General features: G+C 47.1%; 1 protein-coding gene across 1 annotated transcript; it reads right to left on the bottom strand.

Annotated features, from left to right (window-relative positions):
* Nucleotides 1-597: 597 nt before the first annotated feature.
* Nucleotides 598-21688, bottom strand: MAB21L3 (mab-21 like 3; the record flags this gene model as incomplete). The annotated part of the gene is made up of 6 exons (XM_084242976.1): nt 598-831; nt 5525-5719; nt 6165-6343; nt 9131-9422; nt 12166-12306; nt 21641-21688. The coding sequence occupies 6 exons, from the start codon at nt 21686-21688 to the stop codon at nt 598-600; spliced, it is 1089 nt and encodes a 362-aa protein (XP_084099102.1).
* Nucleotides 21689-26560: the final 4872 nt, after the last annotated feature.

The raw sequence follows: 26560 nt of genomic DNA, 5'->3' as shown, positions 1-26560 counted from the left end.
TCGCCTACTTGGGGAGCTCCAGGGAAGCAGGCAGAACCACAGCCATGAACCACAGCTGCGGGCAGAGCTGCGGGCAGCAGGGACATCCAGGATGCTAACGCCAGCCACCATGCCAACCAGCCAGCTGGCATCTCTCGATGTGGGTCCCCTGCCTTCCTCTCAAAAGCCCAGGGCACACGGCCCCTCCCAGGGGGCAGGTGAACAGTCCCATTTTGTAAATGGAGACTAAGGAGCCCGCAGCTGCAGAAAGGCTGCAGAACCACTGCTGGCAGCAGCTGAGGTTCTGGTGTCCACTGTGCCTGCCTGATGATCAGAGCCTGGGCACGGGGAAGACAAGCCCAGATGTATTAGCTCAGCATCTGAGAGTCTGCTGAGAGCCGTCACCTAGCGAGGGGGCTAGCGAGGGTGGACGGGCTGGCTTGGCTGCTGGGTGGACTGGGTCAGACCGTGGGGCCCAGTCACGCCCTGAGCGCTGCTGGGTCGGTGGGCTTTCCTGTCGCTCGTCACTTCCCTCCTGGGCAGGATCGGAGTGGATCCATCCACAGAGAGTGAGGACACGCCGAATGAGGTGTCCGAGAGCGCCGGGCTGGAGCAGCCTCAGGGCGGGCTGATCTGGGGGTTCTTCAGGAAGTGGTCCAGTTTCTGGGCCACGGCGTCCAGTTCGCCCGAGTTGGCGTACTGCAGGAGGTTGCTCTTTCTCACGAAGTAGTGCTTCAGAAAGTGCTGGCTCACGCACTTGTGCAGCTTCCTCACCAGCCGCAGGAAGCCGCGGCTGAACACCTGCCAGTCCTTCGGGTGCGGGTATTTCTCGCAGGTCCAGAAGAGCACGGTCTGCGGGAAGGAAAGATGGTGTCAGACCCTGCTCTGTGGCACCCGCACTGGGCCCCGGGGCCTGGGAAGGGAGAGCAAGGACTCCCAGCAGGTGGGTTCCTGCGTGACCTTACGCCCCAGCCTAGGTTGATCTTGCTGCCGGTCTCTGTGCCTCTGCTGACTCACCACTCTTCCAGCCATTACCACTCTCCCTAAGTCTACACCCCACCCCCTTTGCCTCTGACTTTACCCCTCAAGCCTGCCCTCCTGGCGATTCTGCCCCATGGGCATTTTCCATCCCCTCTGCTCTGTCCACTCCTCCTGGCTGGGACGAATCCTTTGACAGGCCTCAGAATGTCCCCTTCTAGGAACTGCGTGTGATCCACGTCCTGCTTCCTCACCGGCTTTCAACCATTCCAAACCTGACCTCCCAAGCCCACGTCTCTCTCCTGCCCGGACCCCAACTCTCTGGGAATCTAGATTTTTCCAAACAATCATCTCCATGGCATGTCATTCTTTTCTCTCCTCTGATTCCCTGCCTCGATCCCCCGTCCTCAGTGTTCAACAGCTGCTGTCACTGAAACCCAGTGAGTCCATGTTGACAAGCCCAGTAGGCCCTTTCACCTGACATTTCAGCCCACCCTGACCATCTCCCACCCTCTCCCTCTTGAGCCAGGTCACTTGGCTTCCAAGCATCAAGGCCTCTGGTGTTTCCCCGAGCACTGTGGCCGGGGCTGGCTTTCCCTCCTATACTTGTCTTCAATTGTCTTTAAAAATTGGCATTTCTGGAAGCTCTGTTCTAGGCCCTCGTCTCTGGCTCTGTCTTCCTTCCACGACAGCTGTTTTAATTCCCATTAACTGCAGGTGACTTCATGTCTGTCCTCCAGCTGCCTTCTCCCCTCTCACCTCTTTACCTGTATCTCTTGGAAATCTGAAAGTTATCTCAGTCAGCATGTCCAGGCCGAACTCACTGCCTCCCCCAAACCTGCTCTGCCTCCAGAGATGCTGACCCAGCCAGTTAGGCAGGACACAAACCTCGCGGTCACCCCTCCCTCGCTGCCCCCAATCAAGTCCTGCCTGAGGATTTCTCAAATCTACCCACCTATCCTCACCTCCGATATTATCACCGTCTTCCACCACCTCTCACCCAGACTCCGCAGGTCACCTAACCAGTCTGCACCTAATCTTGTCCCCATGCAACATGTCAGCATATATGCTGCAGCCTTGTGACCTGCTTGAAATAGAAATCTGTCTCTATTTCTTGTTCACAATACTTCAAAGCCTTCCTGTTCTTTGCTAATTAAAAGCAAGACACAGTCCTCTACATGGTTTGGTCTTTAGGGCTCATTTCCTACCTGTCCCAGCCTCATCTTGCCCCAGGTTCTCACTCATCCTACCCACCCAGCCACACTGGCCCCGATTCCGGATCTTGCCCACCGCAGGCCCTTCCATTGCCTGCTTCTTCCTCTGTGCACACCTCTGTCCCCTCTTAGTCCAGGAAACTCATCCCTCAGATCACCCATTTAACATTCTCTGGACATGTACTTCTTATAAGCAGAAAGATTCTCTATTTATTCACATGACCCCCCAGTAGATTGTAAACTGCAGGAGAGCAGAGGCCTGTCACCACACCCAGCAAAGGCACTGACCCAGGGGAGGCAGTCAATAAACATTTTGACTCAGTGAAATAATTAATGTTGAATAGAAATAATTAGGTGTTGAGTACTCAAGGAAAAAAATAAAAGAGCAATTCTAGTTTCACAGTTAAATATATTTTGACTCATTTACCCGGTCTTGAGTAAATGAGTTGGAGATAATGTTTGTCAAGACAACCTAGATAGAAAAATGATGTTTTAATTTCTTTTAGAGTTAAGCTTTGCTCTCCCTAAGCAAATATTATGGCCAAGCCCCAGTGCCTCTGAGTGGGTTTGAGGAATAAACAAGCAGATAAAAGATAAGTTTGTGCTTCAATGAAACAACCACTTTTGGGAGGATTTGAGGGCTTAGGATGACAGTGGTGAGGCGGCCATCATGGACACATCCTACCCTTGCTGGTCAACAACCCAGTCTCCTCCCCCTTCCCCAGACTACAGGCGCCGGCAAAGATGCTACACCCTCATGCCATCACCCTGTGGCGTGTAGCATATTCGTCACTGGTCACCTTCACTTGGAGGGAGTGATACCCAGAAGTGAGAGGACGCAGCCCTGGGACCAAGGGTTGAAGAGTGGAGGAGGCAGTTGTCGTGGCTTCTGCTGTCCCAGCCCCTGCCATGGTCATTCTTTTTTTATTTTTATTTATTTATGCATATAAGAGCTGGGTACAGGCCAGAGATGTGGGAGGATGAGAGGATTCACCTGAGACAGAGTGGGGAGTAGAACTGGCAGGCTGACTGAAATACACTGCTGAGGGGAGCAGCGGGGAGTCAGGAGAGGTCTGCTGCGCCATGTGGGTTGCTCCCTGGCCAGCTGGGGTTTGAACTTGTGCTGCAGAGGCTGTGGATTGCTTCATAGTGTGGTGCTTAACCCCTTGCGCCCAGGGAGGCCTGCCATGGTCATTCTTAAGAATGAGCAAGGGACATGTGGGTGGGCCAGGGAAGGCTGACACAAAGCTTTTAAGGCATTTCCTTGAAATCTCCTGGGGAATTTAGAAACCAGTAAATTAGAAGGAAATCCTTGGGTGGAGTGCAGTTCTGAGAGCGGTCAAGGCTGGTAGGCCTTTGGCCGGCCTGTTCAATGTTGCCTAAAATATTCACGCCACTCGGGCCTCCCCAGTGGCGCAGCAGTTGAGCGCTGGGCTGCAAGCTGCCTGCAGCCTCTGTAGCGCCAGTTCGATCCCCGGCTGCCAGGCGAGGGTCCCACATGGCGCGCAGACCTCTCCTGCCGCGCCCACTGCTCCCCTCAGCAGTGTACTTTGGTCCTCCTGCCTGTTCTGCTCCCCACTCTGGCTCTGGTGAATTCTCTCACCCTCCCAGTGCTTGTATAAATAAATAAATAAATCTTAAAAAAAAATATTCACGCCACTCAATGACTTTCCGTGTATCTTAATGGTGAGGCAATGGAATCGCCAGGCAAGATGATGTGGTTTTGATCTGAAACAGACTAGAGTTTGCTTTTCAGTTCTGGCTCTTCCTAGTCGGTCTCTAGAAAGGTAAGCGAGAAAGTAAAGTTCCCAAAACAAATTAGACACACCCTTGAGCCAGGAAAACAAGTTGTGTGTTTTTAGGTAAGTGCTTGGGGATAGGTTGAGAATGTCGAAATTCCAGAAAAAGGCCCCAGTTACCAGATTCTCAGGCAGGTCAGGGAGGACAGGTTATCAGGGAAGGCCAGGAAGCAAAACAAAGATGAGTGATTTGGGGGAAGAGAATAAACTGAGTAAGAAGTGAAGTCATTCGGTCACTGACCATTGATTATTTACTGAGCAACTACTCAGGGAGCCTGGGGAGAGACGGGGTGAGTAAAAACCCACGTGGTCATTGTCCTGAAGTCGCTTCCATTGGAGGCGGAGACAGCTCAGAGGAGGCCCAGGTGGAGCACGTGGGGCAGGCATCACACAGACAGGACACACACCACCCCAGGGACCTGTGCTTGCTGGACTTAAGGTCAGAGAGAAGGGCTGAGCCCCGGGATGGAGACCTAGGCAGGGACTGGTGCTTCCCGACCCAGCGGGCTGCAGACCATGGTGTCACACAAGCGTCCTGGTCTCTGTGTATGAACCCAATTTGAGAGGTCGGGAGTAAGATTGGAGATCACTTCCCCAGAAACGCCTCCCTGACCCTCCAGACCAACTGTCCAGGTCAGACCCTGCTGCCTGAGACTCCCCAGAGCAATGTTTCATCTGAGTGTCCCCAGGCTCCTCTGGGATAGTCTGACCAGGGCCTGCCTCCCTGTAGACCAGAAGCCGCAAGAGAGCAGGGGCCTGACTGCTTTGTTCACTTTGCACGTCTAGGCACAGAGCAAGCGGGAGATGCTGGTAGGTGTCTGACCCCAGGGACTCATGACATTTGCTGAGAGTGTGTGTGTGGACACAGTTGTGAGTGTTGAATGTTGGGTTTGGGACAAAGGGAGGCAGGTGTGGGCAGAGCCACGGAAAACCCTTGCCTGATGATTTAGAACCTGAATGTTCAGGTTTGTGAGTGAAACCGCAACATTTCCTGGTTTCCACCTTTGTGGGGTGTGTGAATGTGTGTGTGTATGTGTGTATGTGTGTGTGATCCTGAGTGGCGACACTTGGGTTAGAGAGCAGACTGAGTGAGTCATAACATCCAGGAAAACATGAATTTATCTGAGGTTTGAGCAACTCAAAAGATTTTACCAGGAGGAGTCTGAGAATTTCTCGAAAGCTCAAGAAACCACGTGTGAAATTCATTCCTGAACCTCGGCAAGATTTCCAGCATGTGGTGGGAGTCAGATTGGTCGTTGAGTGAAATGAAAGTCGGGGAGAGACAGAAAGGAAAAGAGGAAAAGTCAAGAAGAAAGAAAAGGGGTAGGGGAGCTGGAGGGCGAAGGGCAGGAGCAGAGGGTCCTACTCTGGGCAGGGCTGCGGTGGACGCCAGCGGCCAGGGTCACATGTCTCTATAATGAGTAACCCCGAGGGCAATATGGACGCCAGCGCCCCACCCTGAACTTGCCACATCTGCACCCATTCAGAGCGTCTCTTGCCAGCGCCCTGGCTGTGGAAGGCACCTCCTACCCCCAGCTGCCCGCTGCTGCTCACCTGCAGGTGGTGGGCCGTGAGAACAGGCCGCTTCCCCGGACACCAGACGTCCTCTGTCATCTGCCTCAAGGCCTGAAAGCACAGCCGGCGGCAGCCCCCGTCCTCGTCCAGCTGGGCCAGCAGCACCTGCTCGGCCCGCGGGAAGCTCAGCTGCCAGTGGTAATTCGAACAGGCCAGCAAGGTAAACCCGAGGGACTGGAAGGAACAACACAGGAAAGTGAGGAGGGTGGTGGTGTCCAGCAGAAAGCCCGCTCTGACGTGGTTTGCTGGTCTGGGGGACCAGGCAGGCAGGACACGCCTGTGGGGGAGCCTCCTGGCCATCCCCCTGGCACATGGGCAGCTCATCAGAGAGGTGGTGCCCACTCTTTTGGATGGGGTCCCCCAGTTTGAACCTGCACCCCAGTCACTTTGGAAGCTTATTAAAAGTCACTGAGCCCTGTCTACCGAATGTCACTCAGTAGGGCCAGTAGCCCAGGAAACTGTATCTCTAGCAGGTTCTTGGGTGTCACTGGAAGTTTGAGGGTGCACACTTGCGAACTGTGACCTAGTGGGACCTCAGATCTCCTTTGGAAGGTGGTTGGCACCAGAGAGGCTGTGGCTGGCTAAGCTCTGTCCTGCTGAACGGGGCTCCCACCGATACCTTGATGCACTTCACTTTCTCGGGGCAAGGCCAGCGCTTCGGGCATCGAGGCCACCGGGCTTTCTCGGGCCAGGCGCTAGGGATCTCCACAGCGGGGGCCAGCTGCAGCTCCACCTGGCATATAGATGTTTCCACGACAACCCGGACCGAACAGCTGTTGGTTAGCATGCTCACCTTATCTGGCGGGAGATGACATGAGGACAATGAGGAAAGAAATCTTGGCTGACTGCAAGTGTTCATAGAAGGAGTTTGTGGGGGTCTCCCACTGTGCCAGTAACACACCAAGTGGTGGCGGAGGTTGTTGACTTCAAGACTGGACAACCAGCCAAGTCAATATGGACAGAAACATTGCTAGACAATTGCATTATTGGCTACCTTTGCTTTTTTCCTTTCTCCCCACGATCCCAAGGATTTTAGGGTGCCTTTTCTTTTACACGAATAGCTCCTTTTCAGAAAGCTCAAGAAAGAGACACAGAATACAAAGAAAAGGTATAACACTTGCTACTATAAAATGAAGCCCAGCCATTCTTCTATGTCTCCCTCCATCCCACCCAGGTGCCCCGATGTTGTTTGGGGACAACCTTGGTCCCCTTATTTATCCTTGACCATTGATGGGGTTGGGCTGAACCAGTCTCTTATTCGAGTCTCACCTGGTATTTGTCTCTACCACCCATTAAGTCAGCCTAGCCTTAGGTATGTTATTTATCATCATGAGCCCTTGTAACTAAAAACTTCTACATATGTCAGAACCCCTGGCTTACAGGATCAAGTGGCTGGGAAGGGGCCCTCATGGCCTCTTGAAGAGGAGGGATAGACAAGTGCAGCTACAGATGCTGCCCCTTTCATGGTGCAATTCATCTCTAACCTGGTTCCCTGTCATTTTTTTTTTTTTTTAAGATTTATTTTTTCGTGGATACAAGAGCTGGGGTACAGGCCAGAGATGAGTGGGTGAGAGGATTCACCAGAGACAGAGCAGGGAGAAGAACAGGTAGATCTACTGAAATACACTGCTGAGGGAGCAGCGGGGAGACAGGAGAGGTCTGCTGTGCCATGTGGATTGCTTCCTGGCCAGGGATCAAACTCATGCTTCAGTGGCTGCAAATAGCTTCATAGTGCTGCGCCTTAACCCCTTGTACCACCAGGGATGCCCCCCCCATCCCCTATCTCCAAAAGACACACACTTGGTTTTTGTCTGCCTTCATTGCAGAAAAGGATGATTTGTCTTGATTTGGGATCTATTACTTTCCTTCTCCTTGCTCAGAGAAGAAAATGGAAGCTCATTCATTCATTGTCTTAGGCTTTTGTTCAAAAGGAACACATTCCTCTTCTCGGCTGGCTGTGATAAAGAGCTTATTGTCTGCATCTCATCAGAGCTGTCCTACAGGAACACTGCAACGTCTGCCATTTCAGCATTCCTTACTAAAGCACCTGATTTGAATTTCTTATTTGCACTTTCACTGTTTGTGGTGTTGCAAAGTGAAGAGGTGAGTGGCGGCAGCCCGCCCACCCATACTCTGGTTCTGCCGCTTGTCCTGCTGAACTGGTGCATGACCTTCAGCAAGTCACTTAATTGCTCTAAATCTCAGTTTTCTCATCTGTAAAATAGGCAGAAAAATAAATGTCTATAGGGTTGCTGTGAGCATTCAATTAATTAATCCACAGCAGTGTCCTATGCTGGATACACACCCTGAGATACATCCATTCTGGAAACTTTCCCAGCTGTTCAGCTAGTTAAGCAAATGGACACACAGTTCCTTTTCTTTCTATTCAAATGGAGTTGTACATTATTCAACACGTTGGCTTCTCATTAAATTATCTAGCCTGGGCCTTTTGCATAACTCTGTGTGTGTGTGTGTGTGTGTGCATGTACACACCCCTCAATCTTTGCAAAGGCCGACTAACAGCCCCCAGGCAGAGGCCACACAATGGAGTCAATTTCCCTTTGTTAGTCATCTAGATTATGTCTAATTATTTATGATGATCAAGCCCATGGCCGCGGATATCTTTATTTCTTTGTGCATCTGTGGACATGTATTTCTAGAACTGGGATTGCTGATTTGCTAAGTAAGCACATTATAAAAATAAAAGTGGACAAATTTGCCTTTAGAAATCAGGCACCAATTTACACTTCAAGAGCAGTGTGTAAAAATGCCAACATTTCACCCTCCCCTCCCCTGCACCAAGCATGTCACACCTTTCCTACTGTCAGTGTGTAAGGTGATTTAGCGCACATTTCTCAAAGTCCATGGCAAAAGGAATATTTTTCTTTTGACTGCACCTTTATAATCTTTGTGATTCATGTTTTTGGTGATTATTTCTATTAGTTTGTTCATGTTTTTTCTTATAAGTTTATGAATATTCTTTGATAATTAAGGTAACTAACCTTTATTTTCCCAGTTTGAAATATACCTTCTTACTTTGTATAGACAAAAAGGGTGTGTGTGTGGGCATGAGTTTGAGCGTGCATATATGCCTCAGTCCTATAGTTTAAGATTTTGGAGTTATCAGTCTCTTTACATCCTCTGATTTTGCGTTTTGAACAAGTTGCTTTCCAAATGTGGTATCTCTATCCCCGGGGGTAGTGCAGGCGATTGGAGGGTGTCAATGTAGAAGAGTGTTAATAAGATGTAAGGTTTGTAAATAATTTACTTTTTTAAGATCTAAGATTTTTAAGTAATTCACTATTTTAAAAAAGGACAGGGCTTTCAGCTAACTTCCTGGAGAGGGTGTATAGCCCAAAGAATGTCTGTCCTCGTCAGGGCAGAAACCTACCCAACTCCACGGAATGTGTTGTGCGCATGAATTCCATCCTTCTGTGTGTCACAACAGGAAGAAAAAGAACTAGTTCCTAGCACAGGGATTGAACAGATGTGAAGAGCACATGACTGTCTCAATGCCGGGATATGAGCTGCAGGTGGTGCCCAGGAAAGCCAGAAGTTCCCCGCACACTTCTGTGAGCCACTCACCTGTGAGGCCACAGGCCCTGATGGCATTTTCCACCAGCTTCCGTAATACCTGGAGGACCTTGGCAGGCACAATGTCCCCCTCAATGTTCACATCATCCTCATGCCACTGCCACAGGCTCTTCACAAACTGCTCTACTGCCAGCCACTGCTGCAGAGCCTCGGGGTCACGCAGAGGGCAGGGCAGCCTGGTGCCCTGCAGGGTGTAGTACCGCCAGCGCTGCTCCCGGGCCTCCCTATACCCTGCCAGGCCTTTCACCGGCACAGTGACAAGGAACTGGCAGGGGCCTAGAACCTGGGAGAAAACAGGACAAGTGAGAGTCCACATACTTGGGAGGCAACAGAAAGCTTCGGCAAGCTGACCGCTGAGCCAAGTCTCTGGGTTAACTCAGTGTGAACAGCTGCTCCTGCCGGTTATAGGATGACCCCATCTTTGTCCTGCCACTAACCCACTGTACCCTGCAGGCATGGAAATTAACTCACTGAGTCCTGGCTTCTGTGAATCTGCAAGGAAAAGGTAAACTGGACCTGGAACTCAGGGGCAGGCAGCTAATGTTTGGGGGAGAAGGTAAAACAGGGATGGAACCAGCATTCACTGAGTTTCGCACATCCTGAGCCCAGCAGTCCTGACTTGATCTTCAGGGCTGCATGTGAGGGTGCTTTATTAGCATTTTCCAGATGAGGAGCCTAAAGCAGAGAGGGGCTCCCAGATCTCAGTGATATGGCCAATAAATCGTAGAGCTAGAAATTTGAGCTTAGGAGTTAGGACTTCCAATGGTTTCTTCGGCGATGGTTTTCTATCCTGCTCTACCTCAGCCAAGCATGCGTGACCTGGTATGGCTGGAAGCTCTGGCGTAATAAAGGGTGGGAGAGGAAAAAGAATGATGTAAATGCCTTCTTCTTTTTTTTTTTTTTCCTCCTGTACTGATGACCCAAGGCCAGTATTAGTGATTAATCCTTAAAAATCAAAGGTGAAATGAAGTGATTTGTTGAGACAGTGTGACTACTGAGGTTTATCTAAGTTGAATGGGAAAACATGAATACTCAATCTACCCCCTTCCTTTCTATAGGACCCAGCTAAGCCAGGGTCAGCGGAAAGTGGCCAGGGCCAGAGTCCCAGGGATAAACTGGTCAGCAGGGTAGTAGCACCCAAGGGAACTTGACCTTTGACCACATTGCATGACAGCTCACTCCACCCTGCACCTTTTCTGCCAGTCAGCTGTTCATGCAGAGGAGCCGCCTCTTTTCATGGAAAGTTCTGACAATGGCGTTTGTTAACCTTTGCCTTGGGCCCAGGCCTGGCTAACTCAGAGGTGAGCAGGTGACCAGCAACAACTGGTTCTGTCTCATTTTTAGAGAACAATAGTCTGATGCTTAAGATGATGGGTTCACATGATTTCTGGTGTCCATAGAAAGTTTATGAGATAGACTAGGGAGGGGTTGGATCTAAACTATAGCATACAACATCTGTACACTATTTAAACCTGCTCGCTGTGAGCCCAGGAGCATATCTTATCAAGCTGCCAGGCATGTAAAGTTGCTTAATAAATACTTGCTGAAAAGTCATGATGTATTTTTTTCTATTTTCAAGCAAAAATGAGTTGTGACTTTTCCAACAATCCAATAAAATGGAAGTAATCTTTATATGCCCCCTGTAACTATGTTTAACACTGCACATGTGGGACATGATATGTATTCTTGGAAGATATATCTTAAACAATGAATTCTAACTGAGACTGTAGAAGGAAGTTTCTTGGGTATAGTTCTAGAAAAGTGAGGCTGTGTTTCTGTTCCTCATCACTGGTCTATATTTGTGTAATTTAGGTTGGGCTGGGCTGGGCTGGTGGGTGTGGGTAGATCATGTTCTGACATCCCAAGATTCAATTTAGTTTTACAGTCTTCACTCTGGGGTGAATTTTTCAAGATCTGGTTCTGCTCCCACATCCAGAAGTTCTAGAATATTGTCCTGTGCCCACTAATTGTGAAATGTACTGGACAGCAATGGACCTCTGTTCAGGTGCTAATCATTTTTCTCATTCATTCATTCATTCATTTACTCATTTGTTCGAGTGGAGTGTCTACACAGACCATATACCCTGCTGGTTGTTGGGGATGGAGTCATCACACATGTAATCCTTCCCTTATAATCAAGAAACTGAGTCTGGTGTGAGAAATATGGCATAAATACATTTCAATTTAACACCAGGGAGAAGAATTTTTATGTGTCATAAAAAAATTAAGGTGAAAGGAGTATGGGGGTTTGGAACCAAGGGCAGACCTACTTCTCTCATCTCTAAAAGGGAGAGAACTGTAATGCCTGTTTCATAAAGTTGTTTTCAGGGTCAAGTGAGATCATTCTGTGACATGGCTTTGCTTCCACTTCGGGGTGATGGGAATTCTTGTTGCCCACACTGGCCCTGGTCACTTAGAGCTCTACGGGGTTTCTAGCAGGAATGCAGTTGTCCCAGCAGTTTCTAAGGGCCTCCTCTTTCATGTCCCTCTTCCACTGACAATGCAGACTTTTATTTTCAACTACTTTCTCATCAACACCCTGGATTTCCCTCTACCCAGTCACCAATCTACTCCACAGATGCGCAATAAACAAACCAGTGCTTGGCTACACTTCAATCTTGCCATCAGAAGCTGGTTTTAGTTCTGGCTTTGGGGCTAATGTGACTTGATCAAGCCATTTGATGTCTTTGAGCCTCAGCTTCCCCATCTGCCATGTTATTTTTTTTTTAAGATTTATTTATTTATACAAGAACTGGGGTACAGGCCAGATGCACGGGAGGGTGAAAGGACTCACCAGAGACAGAGAGGGGAACAGAACAGGCAGACTGATGAAATACACTGCTGAGGGGAGCAGAGGGCGAGACAAGAGAGGTCCACCTCGCCATGTGGGTATCTCCACTGCTGGCAGGGATTGAACCAGCACTGCAGAGGCTGCAGACAGCTTCACAGCGTGGTGCTCAACCGCCCGCGCTACCAGGGAGGCCCCCTCTGCCATGGGGCTCTGAAGGCGAGTGAGACCCACTCACCTTGAGGTTCCCATTGTACGTGTCGGAGTAAGGGACGGCCTGAAATCTCACATCTTGGTAGCTGATCTCTGTGGTCAGATGCTGGACGATTTTCTGCACCTCTTCCACAACTTGGGAAACCCACTGGCGGCGCAGGTCCACCTGAGTATGAAGGCAGAGCAAGGGCAGTTATTTCCCGAGCAGACCCTACAGCACTGGAGGTAGGAAGGAGGAGGCACGTGCTACAGTGGGTGACCAGAGGAGACGGGCTCAAAGCTCCTGCCTCCCAGCAGCTCTCCAGGGGAGTCAGTACCTTTGCATTCTTTTCTGAAATAGAAGCATTTGCTCAATATTTAAATAGTACCGACCTGCAGTCGGTGCCATCCAGGTGCTGGGGTCCCCGCAAACAAGAAAATGGCCAATAGGATTTTTGTGGGATATTTGTGCTCCAGTTGAAAATAGAAACTACGTGTATATGTGTACATTATCTACATACATGCATGTGCATATACATGCACAAACGTATAAATGTGTTTGTGTACACACAGATGTGTGTGTTTGCAATGTAACAGATATGAAAGTCCCATGAAGAGAAATCAAATAGATAAGGGACTAGAGAGTAAGGGGCTGTTTTATATGGGGTGGCCAGGGAAGGCTTCTCTAACGTGACATTTGGGTGAGCCTGACAACATCTTGGGAAAGCTAATTTCAGACCCCTAAAAGCTTGAGGGGTCAGCAAGGATGTCACTGGGGCCAAGCCTGGTAAAGGAAAGAAGGGTGCTAGGAGAAGAATCTGGAAAAGAAGGCAGGGGTCTGGCCTTCCTACGGGACAGTGAGACTACCCTGAGGGCTAACAATCCTGGTGTCCAGTAGGGCAACTGTTAAATAATATAACAGGTAAATGTGCAGATGATTGTTTGCCACTTATGTTGTCAATAAATGATGGTTCTCTGTTCTCACTCCCTACTTTTGCTACTAGACTCATAAGAAAATGAGTTACCAGACCCATAAAAAATGTGTTTTTTCTGACCCTCTACAGAAATGGAGTCCAAGATCCATACGGGAAAATACCCACATGAAATTGAACACCAAAATAGTGATACCTTAAAGATACCAAGAGTATAGGGAAATAAATGCCTGTAGGAAATACCAAGGAACTCTTAGTAAACCCCAGGAGAGACAGAAAAATCCAAATGAAGAAGAAACAAGGAGTCTGCAGGGATTTCTGACAAGGAGGAGCCCTTTGACGCCCACAGGACACCTGCAGAAGCTCTGGCCACAGAACTTCTGCAGAGACCACTGGGGCCCTACCGGGAACAGCTGAAGCCATCATTGATGAATTTATGTGCAATGCCCACCTAGGAATCTGTATATTCCTTCTGAGTGTTTGTATCATGGCTGTTTCTATAAATTTGAGAGTAATTCAAGACCCCCATTAACTGTTCAAGGAAATTTAAAAAAAAGCCCAAGTGAATTGTAGATGGTCCAGCCCCTTTGCAAAAGATTAAAAGTGGACCTGCCATATGACCCAGCAATTCCACTCCTATGTATCTACCCAAAGAACACAAAAACACTAATTCAAAAGGAAACCTGCACTTCTGTGTTCACTGCAGCATAGTTTATAATGCCCAAGGTGTGGACACAACCCAAGTGCCTAAACATAGATGAGCAGATCAAGCGGATATGGTAGATATACACAATGGAATACTATGCAGCGATCAAAAAGGATAAACTCATGCCATTTGCAGCAACAAGGATGGAGCTGGAAGAGGTGATGCTAAGTCAAATAAACCAGCACATGGTGTCACTTATATGTGAAATAAGAGAAACCAAGTAAAGGGTCTGACAAAGACAAACTTTAAAACCAACCCTTGAAAGCTGATCATAGAGCTGAGGAATCCAAAGGGAGGGGTGAGAACAGATGGGAAGAGAGCACAATGGACTGGGGTGGAGGACCATGGGTGTGTCAGTGGTGTGTGCTGTGGACTAGGGTGGAGGACCATGGGTGTGTCAGTGGTATGTGCTGTGGAAACCACACTTGAAGGGGCATATTCTACACTACCAAGATAATACCAACAGTCAACCAATGATATGTTAATAAAAATGTTTATATTTAAAAAGTTGAAGTTAAAAAGAGATTGGTTTTTCTAAGCTGAGTCATCAACTAGTCCAGTTACCTGGACCTCTTATATCCCACCAACCATCAAACCAACTGTGATGGACACAGAACACAAATGTGCATGGCATCTACTTGCACACGTGTTGTACATCACAGATTAAGTTAATCAGTGCACATTTATTTAGCACCTGCTATGTTTGGGGCACTCTCGGACATGCTAGGGCATAGCATTGAGGAACACAGACAGTGCAGAAACTTACAGCAGTGGGGAAGACAGATATACGTGCAGAATTTAAACGTGGGGGCCACTGAAGGGGAGTGGGGGGGGGTCACCGGGTCCAATGGGGCAGTTGGCCTAGTCTGCACTTGAGGCCAGTTTATATATATCCATCTCCACACTAAGGACTGCCTTGAAAAACGAATATCCTTTATGTACTTAGGAGTAATGGGAAAGAGGTCGAGGTCTCTGATTTGAGGAGCTTACAATCTCATTGGAAATACATGCTCTACACGAAATTGTCTTTTCAAAATTCACAGGTCTTACCTGAACTTAAATAGATTGATCACGTCTATGGTGACTTTTAATATCACCTTTTTGCCACGAGCAGCCACTCACCCCTCTTCGTATGTCCATCTTGCTATACTGGCCATAGGGGAAGGGGCCGATTTGTAAATGATCAAGATTCTGCATCTTTCAGAGTTAGCAGTGGAAGAGAGAGGCGGCCACACCTCTCTCTTCCACACAGTGGAAGAGAGGGGCTGGCCATTCGCCATGTCAACATGAAAGAAAATGCTTTCAGAGGCCTGTGAGCAAGGGACTCCCATTGGCTGGGATTCAACTCTGTTTGACCACTTTTTGCTGGTCTGGCATACATGTTGTCAAGGTGTTGACAGATGAGATAATAAGGCAAGACAAATAAACAGGCAGTTAAATCCACAGCAATCTGGTGCTGGGCTGAGGTTTACAAAAGATGCTATGGGAACACAGAGAAGGAACTCCATTAGTTTGGAGGTTGGCATAGCGTACGGAGTCGTATCTTGAAAGATTAGTAGGAGTAGCTTAGAAAGAGAAGGGCATGAAGGATGCTCTGGAAAAATCTAGAAAATGGCAGATATCTAGCATGAGGAGACAGGGGGAACTGAAATTGTCCATACACTGTAGGCGCAGATTACCTTGCAGGAGGATGGTGATGTGGGAGAACAAGGAGCAAGAGGTTTTAAGAAAAGAAAGGATGAAGGACTTTGAGAACAAAGTCAATAGTAAGTGGCTTAAGACCTGGAAAATGTCCCAGGAGTCTGGAAGATGAGGGATGTGTTCGGGGAAGCGGTGGGCACTAAGCCAGACTGCAGAGGGTTGAGAGTGAATGGGACACAGAAGTAAAGAAAGAGTCAAACAACTTTTCCAAGAAGGTTGGCTAGGGACAGAACATGAAAACCAAGGACGCTAACAGTTGTGTTTTGTTTTGTTTCAAAGGAACACACCAGTTTGAACATGTTTAATGGCTGAGAGAAAAGAGTCCATGGAGAAGGAAGAGGCAGCAGAGAGCAAAACCACCGAGCAAGGATTTCCTGGTCAGGAAGACTTATGCAAATCCAGAAACACGGGGAGGAATTTACAGGAATTTACCTCTGAGTGTCAAAAGGAAAGAAAGCCGGTGCAAATAGAGACAGAAGGAAATGGTAGGAACTGGAGTGATTTCCTGTCTGATAACCTTTTTTTTTATAGAGTAGGAGACAAGGCAGCGTGCTGAGATGAGGAGGAGAGGAGATGGTAGGGGCCTTAGGGCGACAGGCTGCTGAAATAGCTTCTTGAAGCAAGTAGGGACTTTGGGGGCGCTGATGTCGAGATTCCAGGCAGCCCAAGACTCAGCACCGAGGGGTCCACGAGGCTGCAGGACCCCAGCCCTCCAAAGGGAACCAACAGCTGAGGAGCTGAGATCAGAGTTGGCTGGCCAAGATCTGCAGAAAGATGAAAGAAGGAGGGAGGCCATGTTCTCCAGCCGGGGCGGAGAACAGACAAAGCTTCTTGGGTGGACACTGGGATACAATTCAGGGACCGGAAATCTGATCACGTCGAGCAGGGAAATGCAGGCCTAGTAGGCAGGACATGGCCGTCAGAGCAGTGGGAAACAGTATTCTCCACTAATTCATTTCTCAGAATGTGAGAAAGACAAAGGTTAACCCTCAAGATCTCCAAGTCCATTGGTGAGTCCACAGGACAGTGCTGAAAGCCTTTGATTCCTGAGTTAATAACCCTACAAAAGATTCATCATCCTATGGATGCCATCAAGTCACTTTTAACTGATAAAATCTTGAGAAAGTATGTGTGTCTGTGTATGTATACACACACACACACACACACACACGCAATGAGTTGCCTATTGGGAAAAGTTCTCTCTTCTATAAGCTGTATCTTCCCTAGATAGTGGGATTTTCTCACTGGGCAGGACAAGACCACACACTACTCGGAAGACACCTGTAATCTCTCCCTCATTACACAGGGTTAGCAACTCATATTTATGGCCTATTTTGATTACTGAAGATGAAAATCAGAATAATATTTTGGGGGGCCTAGAGCCACAGGTTCTGGTTTGGATTTTCTTCCTTCATTGTTTCTGCTGAGGATCTTAGAATTGGGAGGGATCTCAGAAACTTGTCTGATGTGACTTTACCAAAGGCCAGAGTGACAAGGTGGCTCTCCTGACGTCACACAGGCCATTAACAAAACTGGACCTAAAGCAACTCCTTTCTCCTGGTGTGGCACACCCTCCAGGAAAAGCCCCAGTGGGAATACCTCTCTGCCCTCTTCCCGAACCCAAACATGCCCTCCACTGGGGGCAAGGCTGGTGAAATAACAAGTCCAGAGTCTCCATTACTTGGGCATCCTTGACTGTGCTGGATTTCAGGGACACATAAAGACAACAGATAAGGTAGAGCCTGGTATCGATGCAGGACTTGACAAAGGTTGTGCATGAGAGCCTGCCCTGGCAAAGGCCTGAGTCATCAGGCGCTGCCATTGGAGTCTGTTAGGTGACAGGCAGCCTCTTCCTGCCCACAACCCTGGTCTCACCTCCTACAGTTGGTTCTTGCCTATTTGGCTCTCAGAGCCACTTAGCAGTGTGGAGGGTTTTGTGCTGGAATTTCCCAGGCTCAGTCCTTTGCGGCTCTTAACTGCAGGTTATGCATAACCCAGAAACCCAAAGCTGTCCCCTCCTATTGTCCTGACTATGGTCAAGCAGGATAGAAGAAGAAGATTCTATTTTAGGGTATGGAAAAGGAGGGCTTGGGGCCTGAGGCCACTTGGCAGAGAGGGATTTGATTGTGGTGAAAGAAGAGGCTCTATCCCAAGTTGAGATCTGTTGCAAGTTGAACCCAGAATCCCTCTATTGCCTCTCAAGCAAGACACCAGTTGCAGACTTAGGGCAGCTTTGCCATCAGATTTTCTTCATGGCAAAACTCGGAAAGAAATCTAAGGCAGAGCATATGATCACCTAAGAAGGCAGAATCAAAACACATTCAATCCAAGTTTGATCAGTGCCTGTTCAGACCTCACCCCCAGGTGAACAAAGGTATGTTTTTCTTTTTAAAAATTGCATTTGTAGCTATATCAGGGCAAAGGGAAAAAATGAATTGTATTAACCAAGCACACAATGCTAGACATGGTTCGGTCTTCTAGCCCAATCCTTCCATTGCACCTATCCCAGAGAAGCAATGCAGAGCTTGCCAGCATGCAAATTCATCATTGCAATTAAGCAGCATTAATGCAAAACAGTCATCAGAGGCACCCTTGGAAAGTGCCAACCCTGTAGCTTATATACATGTGCCCTCTGGTAGAAGACTGGATAAATGATGCTGGATAGACACGCCATGAAATTCTACCCAGCTATAAGCCAAGATGAAATTTGGCCATTTGCAGCAAAGTGGAAGAATCTTGAGGGGTTTATGTGAAGCAAAGTTAGCCAGAAAGATGAAAAAAAAATATTGAATTATTTCACCTAATCGGGAATATAAGGAAACAAAGTAAATGAACTGGTAAAAACAAAATGAAAATCAACTAATAGACATTGATCATGAAACTGAGATTAGGAGGAGTGACAGGCAGATGTAGGGTGGTGGGGGGTATTTTTTGCTTTTGCTTTTCTTTGTTTTTCTCTTCAAAAATAAAAGCCAAAATAAAGCAATTCTTGAGAGTCCTCTCCCAAGGGCACTTGTATTCACATCTACATACTAAATCTGATAAGAAATCAAAAGAAAGTGCCATCTATTTGGGGGAGCCCCTCTTGCAGGGCACACCCACGTGGCCACACATGCCCCCATCCTTACAGACTACTGGCTTCTCCTCCCATCCACAGGGTGAGGTCCACTGTCCTATGTGCCACTTACTGCTATAAATAGATCAAGTTTGTAGACAATTTACTGTTGCAAATACAAATTAATAAGAATTCAAGGTTATTCCTGATAATAACATCATTCTGACTCATATGCATTCTCATGTGCTTTCTTGAGCGAGGGGTTGAGCGGCAACACAGAACTGCTTGCCAGGAATGTTCACGCAGGCCTGGTTACCCCCCTGAGCATGTGGTCTGTGCTAATGTTACGGGGGAAAAAGCTGAGAACTTCAGACAACAGGAATTCAGACTTGAATGCTGAGTTGCATTAAGTCCAATAATCAGAGGGTTTTTTTGTTTGTTTATTGTTAAATACAGACACAGTCTCTGTCTTCCAGGGGTTCATAATTTAAAGGATGGACACAGACAAGTCCAAGTCACATCATCTGCCCATCATTTCAGACTAACTCTCCCATAAAGCTGATGTTTGGGCTGCATGGGGGTTGTGGACCTCACACGTGGCAGGGGCTTAACCACAGGGGCACTGAGCAGCAGAGACCGACCAGCTTGCCCTCATGCAGGGGTCTTCAAAAGGGCCAGTGCCTTATATAATCTTTTAAGGTAGATACTATAATGGTGCCCATTTCACAGATAAGCAAACTAAAATTCAGAAAGTGTAAGGAATTTGCCCAGGGACCCAGCTCAGGAAGTGGGGATTCTGAAGTCCATGTTCAAGGCCATGCCCTGTCTCTCCCTCCCCAAGGGGAAGGCCACAGAAAAAACTCACCTAGATGCCTAAAGGGGGCTGCCATAGGCTGGAAGCCACCTCCCCCACCCCTTCTCTATTAAACCCTCCGCATGCCCTAAGGCTTCCCACACCTCTTTCTCTGTTTTGTTTTGTTTTCCCTTTATTGCAGTCTTAAGGCTTGCCAGGTATTGCATTAAGCATTTGTCTGCCCAAACATGGAACTTCCATCTTTTACCTTTGGACTTAAGTGAAAAAGCTGCAGGTGGGTTAGTTCCCCATTAAAATACTCCAAACCCCGGAATTCTCACTTAGCCAGCCACATGCTGGGCCTGTGTTTTGGGTGCAGTGTTTTGCACAACGCAGGTGTTCAGAGTGTGTTTATGGGAATACAGACAAGGGTGAGCAGAGGAAGTGTGGCTCTAAAGTGAAAGACAACACTGAAATCTCAGCATGATCTAGCTCTGTGACTTGGACAAGATATTTAATCCACACGGGCTTTTGTTTGCTCCTCTGTAAAAATGAAGGTCACAGGCCCTGTCACCTTGCTGATGATTAGAGTAACGAGCTTCTGTGTCCGTCACAGTTGGCAGCACCTTATCCTACTTGTGCATTATCTTCAGCCAACCCTGAAGATGATTCTCACCACACACCACACATGGGCAAAGATAACATGTGAATGTTAAGAGGAATAAAAATAGCCAAGGCACCATGCTTTCCTCCAGAACCTTCCAAGGAACAAAACAATATAGTATGTCAGGTCCCACCCAAGACCATCAGGGAAAGCTGTTCAGGGCTCACTACATAAACATGGTCAGTAATGATTATGATGGGGTTCATGGCAGAGAGAGAACATTTTGTGCTGGGCAGTCAGGGAATCTTTCTTGAGAAAGTGGGTGCTGAGCTGAGTTTGAAAGTGTGTAAGCCACAGAAGTGGAGGGGAGAGAGGATCTCTCCCCTGGGAGTGGGGAGGATGGAGTTAGGGCCTGAGACCTGGGGTACTTCTTATGAGGCAAGAGTAGTAGATGCATCAACCAATGCAGGCAAAGCAGGAGCCCCACAGGAACAAGGAAGGGAGTGGGGCATGTGCCAGGCCCCCAGCTTTGGCCCATGAACCCTGAAGTGAGCCCCCTTTGGCCACCAGGCTCTCAGCTGCAGCCCCTGGTTGCCAGGCAGGAAACTGGGCTCTGCAGTTACTAGATTTGCTGAGTTTTCCTTTTCCAGATAAGACAGGAATTTCTATGCAAAATGTTGCTGTTTTGAAATGTTTGTAATAAATTTAAATAATGTAACATACTCTGCAGGCCAAAGAAAATGCGTGTACAGGGTGGATTCAATGTTTAGAATTCTGCTATTGGCAGTGTAGGGAATTAAAGGGGAGAAAGATAGAGCATTCTCTGAAAGCCTGGCTAAAATATTTGGACTCTTTTTTTTCTTTTCTTTTTTTTCCAGAAAGCACAGGACTGTGAGAAAATGCCAGTCGACATTCCTTCCATCTAGAGGTCCCCAAAAGAGAAATGATTGGAAGTCATTTTGTTTATGATTTTTATCATGTAAGTGTCCCCTGTTTATCTTTCTCAATGGTTTTGCCTAATAAATCAACTTTTCTGGTCACTCTGATAATGACCTCTGCTTTGTTGATGTTAAGGCATGAAAGCCCTAAATCAGCCCCTAAATCTTAATTTAAATGATTTTGTTTAAAGGGGGGCTCTGTGCCCTCGTAGCACCAAATGGAAAAGCTTATTAAATTAGATAGTATTAAGTAGATAATATTCAACATTCTAAGAGCCTATAAAGGGGAATTAAATTAGTTCCTAATTAATGTACACTAAAAATATACCGACATATTTTTTAATCCAACAGTTTTATAGCTTTCAAAATCTTTGCCTCCATTGCATTTCCTCTCTTTCAGTGACCCCACTGCCATCCTATTATCACACCCACACCAGCATGGCCCCGGGCTGGAGCCCCAGCCCACACCCTGTCCTCACCCCACACTGGGCACCCAGCATGCCTCAAAGACAGGACTGAGGGGGAGTAAGTCCCTAAAGACAGGGACAGAGCTGGTCTTGGCTTCCTGGGGAGCATTTGTGTGTGGCTGGAAGTAGCCTGAAGTTCTTTCCTGAATCAGCTTGGTGCAGTAGAAGGACTGGAGGGGTGAGGAGGGACAAGGAAGCGTGTGGAAGGTAGGATGGGGGAGTGTCTGGGGTGTGGAGGGGTGAGGAAGAGAGAGAAGGGATGAGGAAGGCTGAGGCGGGGTGAGGAGGGTGAGGAGCTATGTGGCAGAGCCCAGGCTATGCTCACCTTACTCAGCAGACAATCTTCGAAGTTTTCTGCAGTCAGGGATTTCATAGCTTCTTGTGCAGTTCTGAGCAGACAGAGACTTCTGGGCTTGCTTCCACCAGGGACCCGCGCTGGGGGACGTCTCTGGGTGTTGACGTTCCCAGGGCGTGTGCACATGGACCAGAGACTTGCCTTCTCGATTCTTCACTCAAATTCTAATTTCTAAAGTGTCAGCATACATCTGTCACTCTTTGGAGAATTTTAAAAAGAGAGAGAGAATATTCAAAAAGGAGAGTCGATGAAATTGGATTCGAGTCCAACCTCATTTTACTCCATTTAGCTCTCTTAACTGGGGCTTTGGCCTGAGGGCCATTTCCAGGTTGTTGTTCCTGTGCAAATACTTAAAAGTTCCAGTCAAGTCAGAAATGCCCCGCCATTGGCTTCTGCCCACCTCTTTTGCTCCTGTGCGGTACCAGATGAACACGGAGGGCAGGATTTTATATCAACTTGTGCTTAGCCTGTTGACAGTAAATATCCCCTGCCCTCTAACCCAGAAAATCCCAAAGCTTGATTTACTGTCTTTACAATAAACAAACAGGAAACTGTCAAACAACCAGCCAGGCACCATCATGACGCCCCCAAAACAGTGGTCAGTCTTGCCAGGCAGATGAGCGCAGTTTGCACATGGAAAGCTCCCTCTCCCCGCAGAGCAGAGGAAATGCAGAGCAGAGGCGCGCAGGCTCAGGCAGACTTGCACCAGGCACCCAGGAACGAGAGCACCAGATCCCTTGCTCACCTGCTGACCTTTAAATATAATCTCCCTCTTCCTACTTGAAAGCTGGCAGTAAAAATAAAGCAGTGTAAACAGGCCCCTTGAGAGTTGAGGAAACACTCACGTCTGCTTTTGCCAGCAAAACCATGTTGGAAAACCGCTCAGGCAGTAAATTCCCAGTCTGGCTGGCTGGGGCTGGATTTATTATAGAAAAGAAAAAAATTCACAATGGCCAGGTAAACATCAGAGTCTGCTATCAGGTGATTTCAAGAAATGACAGCATTTCTGGAAGGCCAGCGCATTTCTGAGAACTGTTGCAGAGGCAAGTGTCTGCCCAAACCCTCCCGGGAGGGCTCCCTCTGAGTGCTCAGCTTGTGTGGGGTGCCTGGGCCTTGCCACTCCGGGAGCCTCGCCATTTGCATACTGGCCCATCCTCTGCCCCATTGAAAGCCTCCTCAGAGGCCAGACAACTGTGGCTCCGCCTCCCCCCCCCCCCAGGAGTCCCAGCCCACAGTGCAGCGCCCCAAGGCCTGGTGAGCATCTCATCTGCAGACTGAGGCCAATCAGTGGCGACCCCTCCTCCATCCTGCTCGGATTTTCCAGTTTTTTCTATTTGTAATTCCAAACATCCTTCTTTTCATCTCAAATGCTCCCAGTGTTTCAGAATCCTCTTCCCTCGGCTTCCTGACCATCGGCCAGTCATTCCAAACTGTCAGTTTTTCCACAAACAGAACAAGAGCCTCTCTTTCTGAACTTCTTGCAAGTCAGAATTCTCTCCCCTCATTTCCAGCTGCACCAAATTCCTCCTCTCTCTCCCACGTGCTCTTGTTTTTGTCCTTCCTCCTGCTGTGGCTGTAATCATTAACTCGGGGGCTCCTTCCTCAGGTGTGGCTTTTCCATCCATCCTCAGGTTACCCAGACACCTGTCATTCCATGCACAACTTTCACCATATTGAGCCCGTGGATGCCCTACCTTGATTGTCCGGGCGGGCAGCTAATCAGAGTGTTCTGGAACTCCTCTCGCAATGGAGCCCGGAGCTGTTGCCAGATGTGAGAAGGGGGAGCAATGGACGGGCTGACAGAGATACCTGGCAGAGAGGAAGAAGCATGAGCTTAGGTGCTGACTACAGTCAATTTCACCTGGATCCTATGCCAGGAAAGAGGGGCCTGTGTGTGCACAGCCCAGCTCCTTACTGCATGAAAGAGCTCCTCACGGGCAAAGGTTCCAAAGATGGGGCAGTCCCACAAATTCAGGCTTGCCGACTGGTTGGCAAAGACAAACCTTCTTTGTAGATAGAGATCTCTGGCTAATTGGATACTGGATCAGCAAATATTTATTGAGCAACTGTCTGCCTAGGGCGCTCTTGGGGCCACTGAGGGGGATTCAGAGTTAACTCATATTCTCTTCCTGTCTCAGGAAATAAATACTCTCATTTCGTGTGATTCACACTCAACGCAAGCAAATGCATGTATAGCAGCTTTGCCTCAATTTCTGCTGTGAGGATCAAGATACTATTTTTTAAAGGCAGTTTAACAAGGTATTTGAAATCTTAAAGCATCCAGGTGAGAGATCCTGGCAAGATGGTGTCACCTGGTTCACCAACAGAGGAGTTACTATTTTCCCAGTGGCCAGGATTTTGTCCCCAGAAGGGCTGATCCAAATCAATCTTAAATATGCAAATTTGTTGAAGTTCACCAAAGATACAACTCTAGACTTCTCCTTTCTAGGATTTCCTTTCATCCTGAGGTGACTCTAATCTGACAGCTCAGAGGACCAGACAGAGCTCCTTGTCTGTGTTAGCAAGAAACCCCCACAATCAGCAACGAGGCAGGACCTCATCTGCTGTCTCTCCAGTGACAGCAGCACCTAACACACAACTTACTGCAATACAGACAGTGGTGAATATCTAATTAATGGCATTAAACATTAAAGTGAAATTCCTAGAGTAATATAAATTTGTGATCTATAAAATAGTTATAAATTATAAATTTAATTTCATACATGTACCTGTGAACTCTGAAATGACTGTCAGCTTTTATAGAAAGGCCTGATATAAAAGAAGTTAGCATGGTACTAGGCATTGGAGAGGGCCTTAATAAATACCTCTCTTCATACTCCATTTTCTTCCCCAAGGAAAAAAAGATCCTCCTTTTAATGTATGTGAGTGATTCTCTTAGTCTTAAGTCCTGGGTAAGATCTTTTACTACATCTGCACAATTGTACCAGAGAGTCACTCTCCTGTCCTCTCATCAGTCTGATCTAGTCCTACTATAGGCATAAAATAAAGTGATTGGTTCGTTTGGGAGAAGAATTAACAAAAATGGAAAGGATTAGGGAAATGTCCCTTGGAAAAATTCAGAAAAACAAACTCAAAACAAAGTAACAGGATAAGTTGTGCTTGTACCTGATGAAAATCAGTTCAGTTATGACAGCCTAGGGGGCTCCCTGGTGGTGCAGGAGTCAAAGACAATGCTGTCAAAGCTGTTGCCAGCCACTGCAGCATGAGTTTGATCCCTGGCCAGGGAGCTACCCACATGGCACAGCAGACCTCTCCTGACTCACCCGCTGCTCCCCTCCGCAGTGTATGTCAGTAGATCTGCCTGTTCTGTTCCCCTCTCTCTCTGGTGAATCCTCTCACCCCCCACACCTCTGGCCTGTGCCCCAGTCCATGCATAAATAAATAAATCTTAAAAAAAAAATGACAGCCTGGAACTATCAGGATGGCTGGGAATCTGCCCTACACTTAGAAAATGCCGTCAAGATTTTGGAATCCAAACATGCATTCATCCTTGTAAAATTCATGGCTTCCTCTGTCCATTTCAATAAAACTACATTATATCTTAGCTGCAATTATTATCCTAATACATCCTAAAAGAGAAGTCCAAAGATCTCAAAACATGTGTATTTCTATAATACCAGTGGCCCAACCACCACATACAGCCTATGATGGAAAGAAATAATGAGAAATAGTGTTGTCATGTCTGGTTTTATCTGTAGCAAAGATGCCCTATATTAGCTGACAAAATAGTATATATGTTCAATAATCTCAGTTTGGGACAGGGGACGAGAGCCTCCCTAAATCTATTTCCCTCTCTATGTGTATGTCATCCATATGTTCATGCGTTGGAATATCACTCTGTATCTTTCTCATTTAAATGACCTATTCTGGAAGGCCACCCAGAATCTTATTTTTAACAGAAATCAGTTGGGGTTTTAATAAAACTCTCATTAAAACTTGGAAGACTCTTTATTTTAAAATTAAATAGCAAGACATGTTTCCTGTTTTATCTCTCCTATTTGGTAAAAAGAGCTGTATTTTCTTTTGGAACTTTTCCTTAAGTCAGAATACAAGTCTCTTCCTTCTCCCCTGAGGTCAAGTGAGGCATGTTTTTCATCTGGCACTACCAGGAAAACACTCAGAGTGAGGAAGGCGGTGTAGGAAGCAGAGAGAGGTCTGGTTTCAATAAATTGCTGTACCACCCAGCTACATGGTGACTTTATTGAGTTGGTCACCTGTTTGTGTGATAGCTGAATTAGGGAGTGGAAGAAAGTTAATCATTGCTAGTTCTTGGGCATACAAGGGACTTCTCCTCCCTTCCCCACATTGCTCATGACACATGACAAATTTGTCTATTTTTAATAGTTAAAAGAGACCCAGAGAGAAGATATAGAAACAGAGATCAATGGAACAAAATAGAACGTCCAGAAACAGACTCACATAAATACAGCCATCTGATCTTTGACAAAGTGTAAACACAATTCAGTGGGAGAAAAGATATTCTTTTCAACTAATGGGTGTTGGAACAATTGGTCATCCAAAAGAAAAGAAATAAATCTTGATATAAAGCACACACCTTATATAAAGAGTAACTCATAATGGATCTTAGATCTAAATGAAAAGCATAAAGGTTTTAAAAGAGACATGGAATAAGTTCTTGTGGCTTAAGTAATGTGCTCTTAGAAATGAAACCAAACAGATGATCCATATAAGAAAATAATTGATAAATTGGACTTCATCAAATTTAAAACTTTTTTTTCTTCCAAAGATACCATCTTGAGAATGAAGATGTAAGATAAAGACTAGGAGAATGTATTTGGAAACTACATATATAAAAAAAGACTTGTATCCAGAATATACAAATAATTCTCAAACTCAGCAATATGAAAA

Source organism: Talpa europaea (genome assembly GCF_964194135.1).
Source record: "Talpa europaea genome assembly, chromosome: 9".
Classification (NCBI taxonomy): domain Eukaryota; kingdom Metazoa; phylum Chordata; class Mammalia; order Eulipotyphla; family Talpidae; genus Talpa; species Talpa europaea.
The sequence above is the reverse complement of the archived record's forward strand: the minus strand, read 5'-3'. Positions and strand labels throughout refer to the sequence as shown.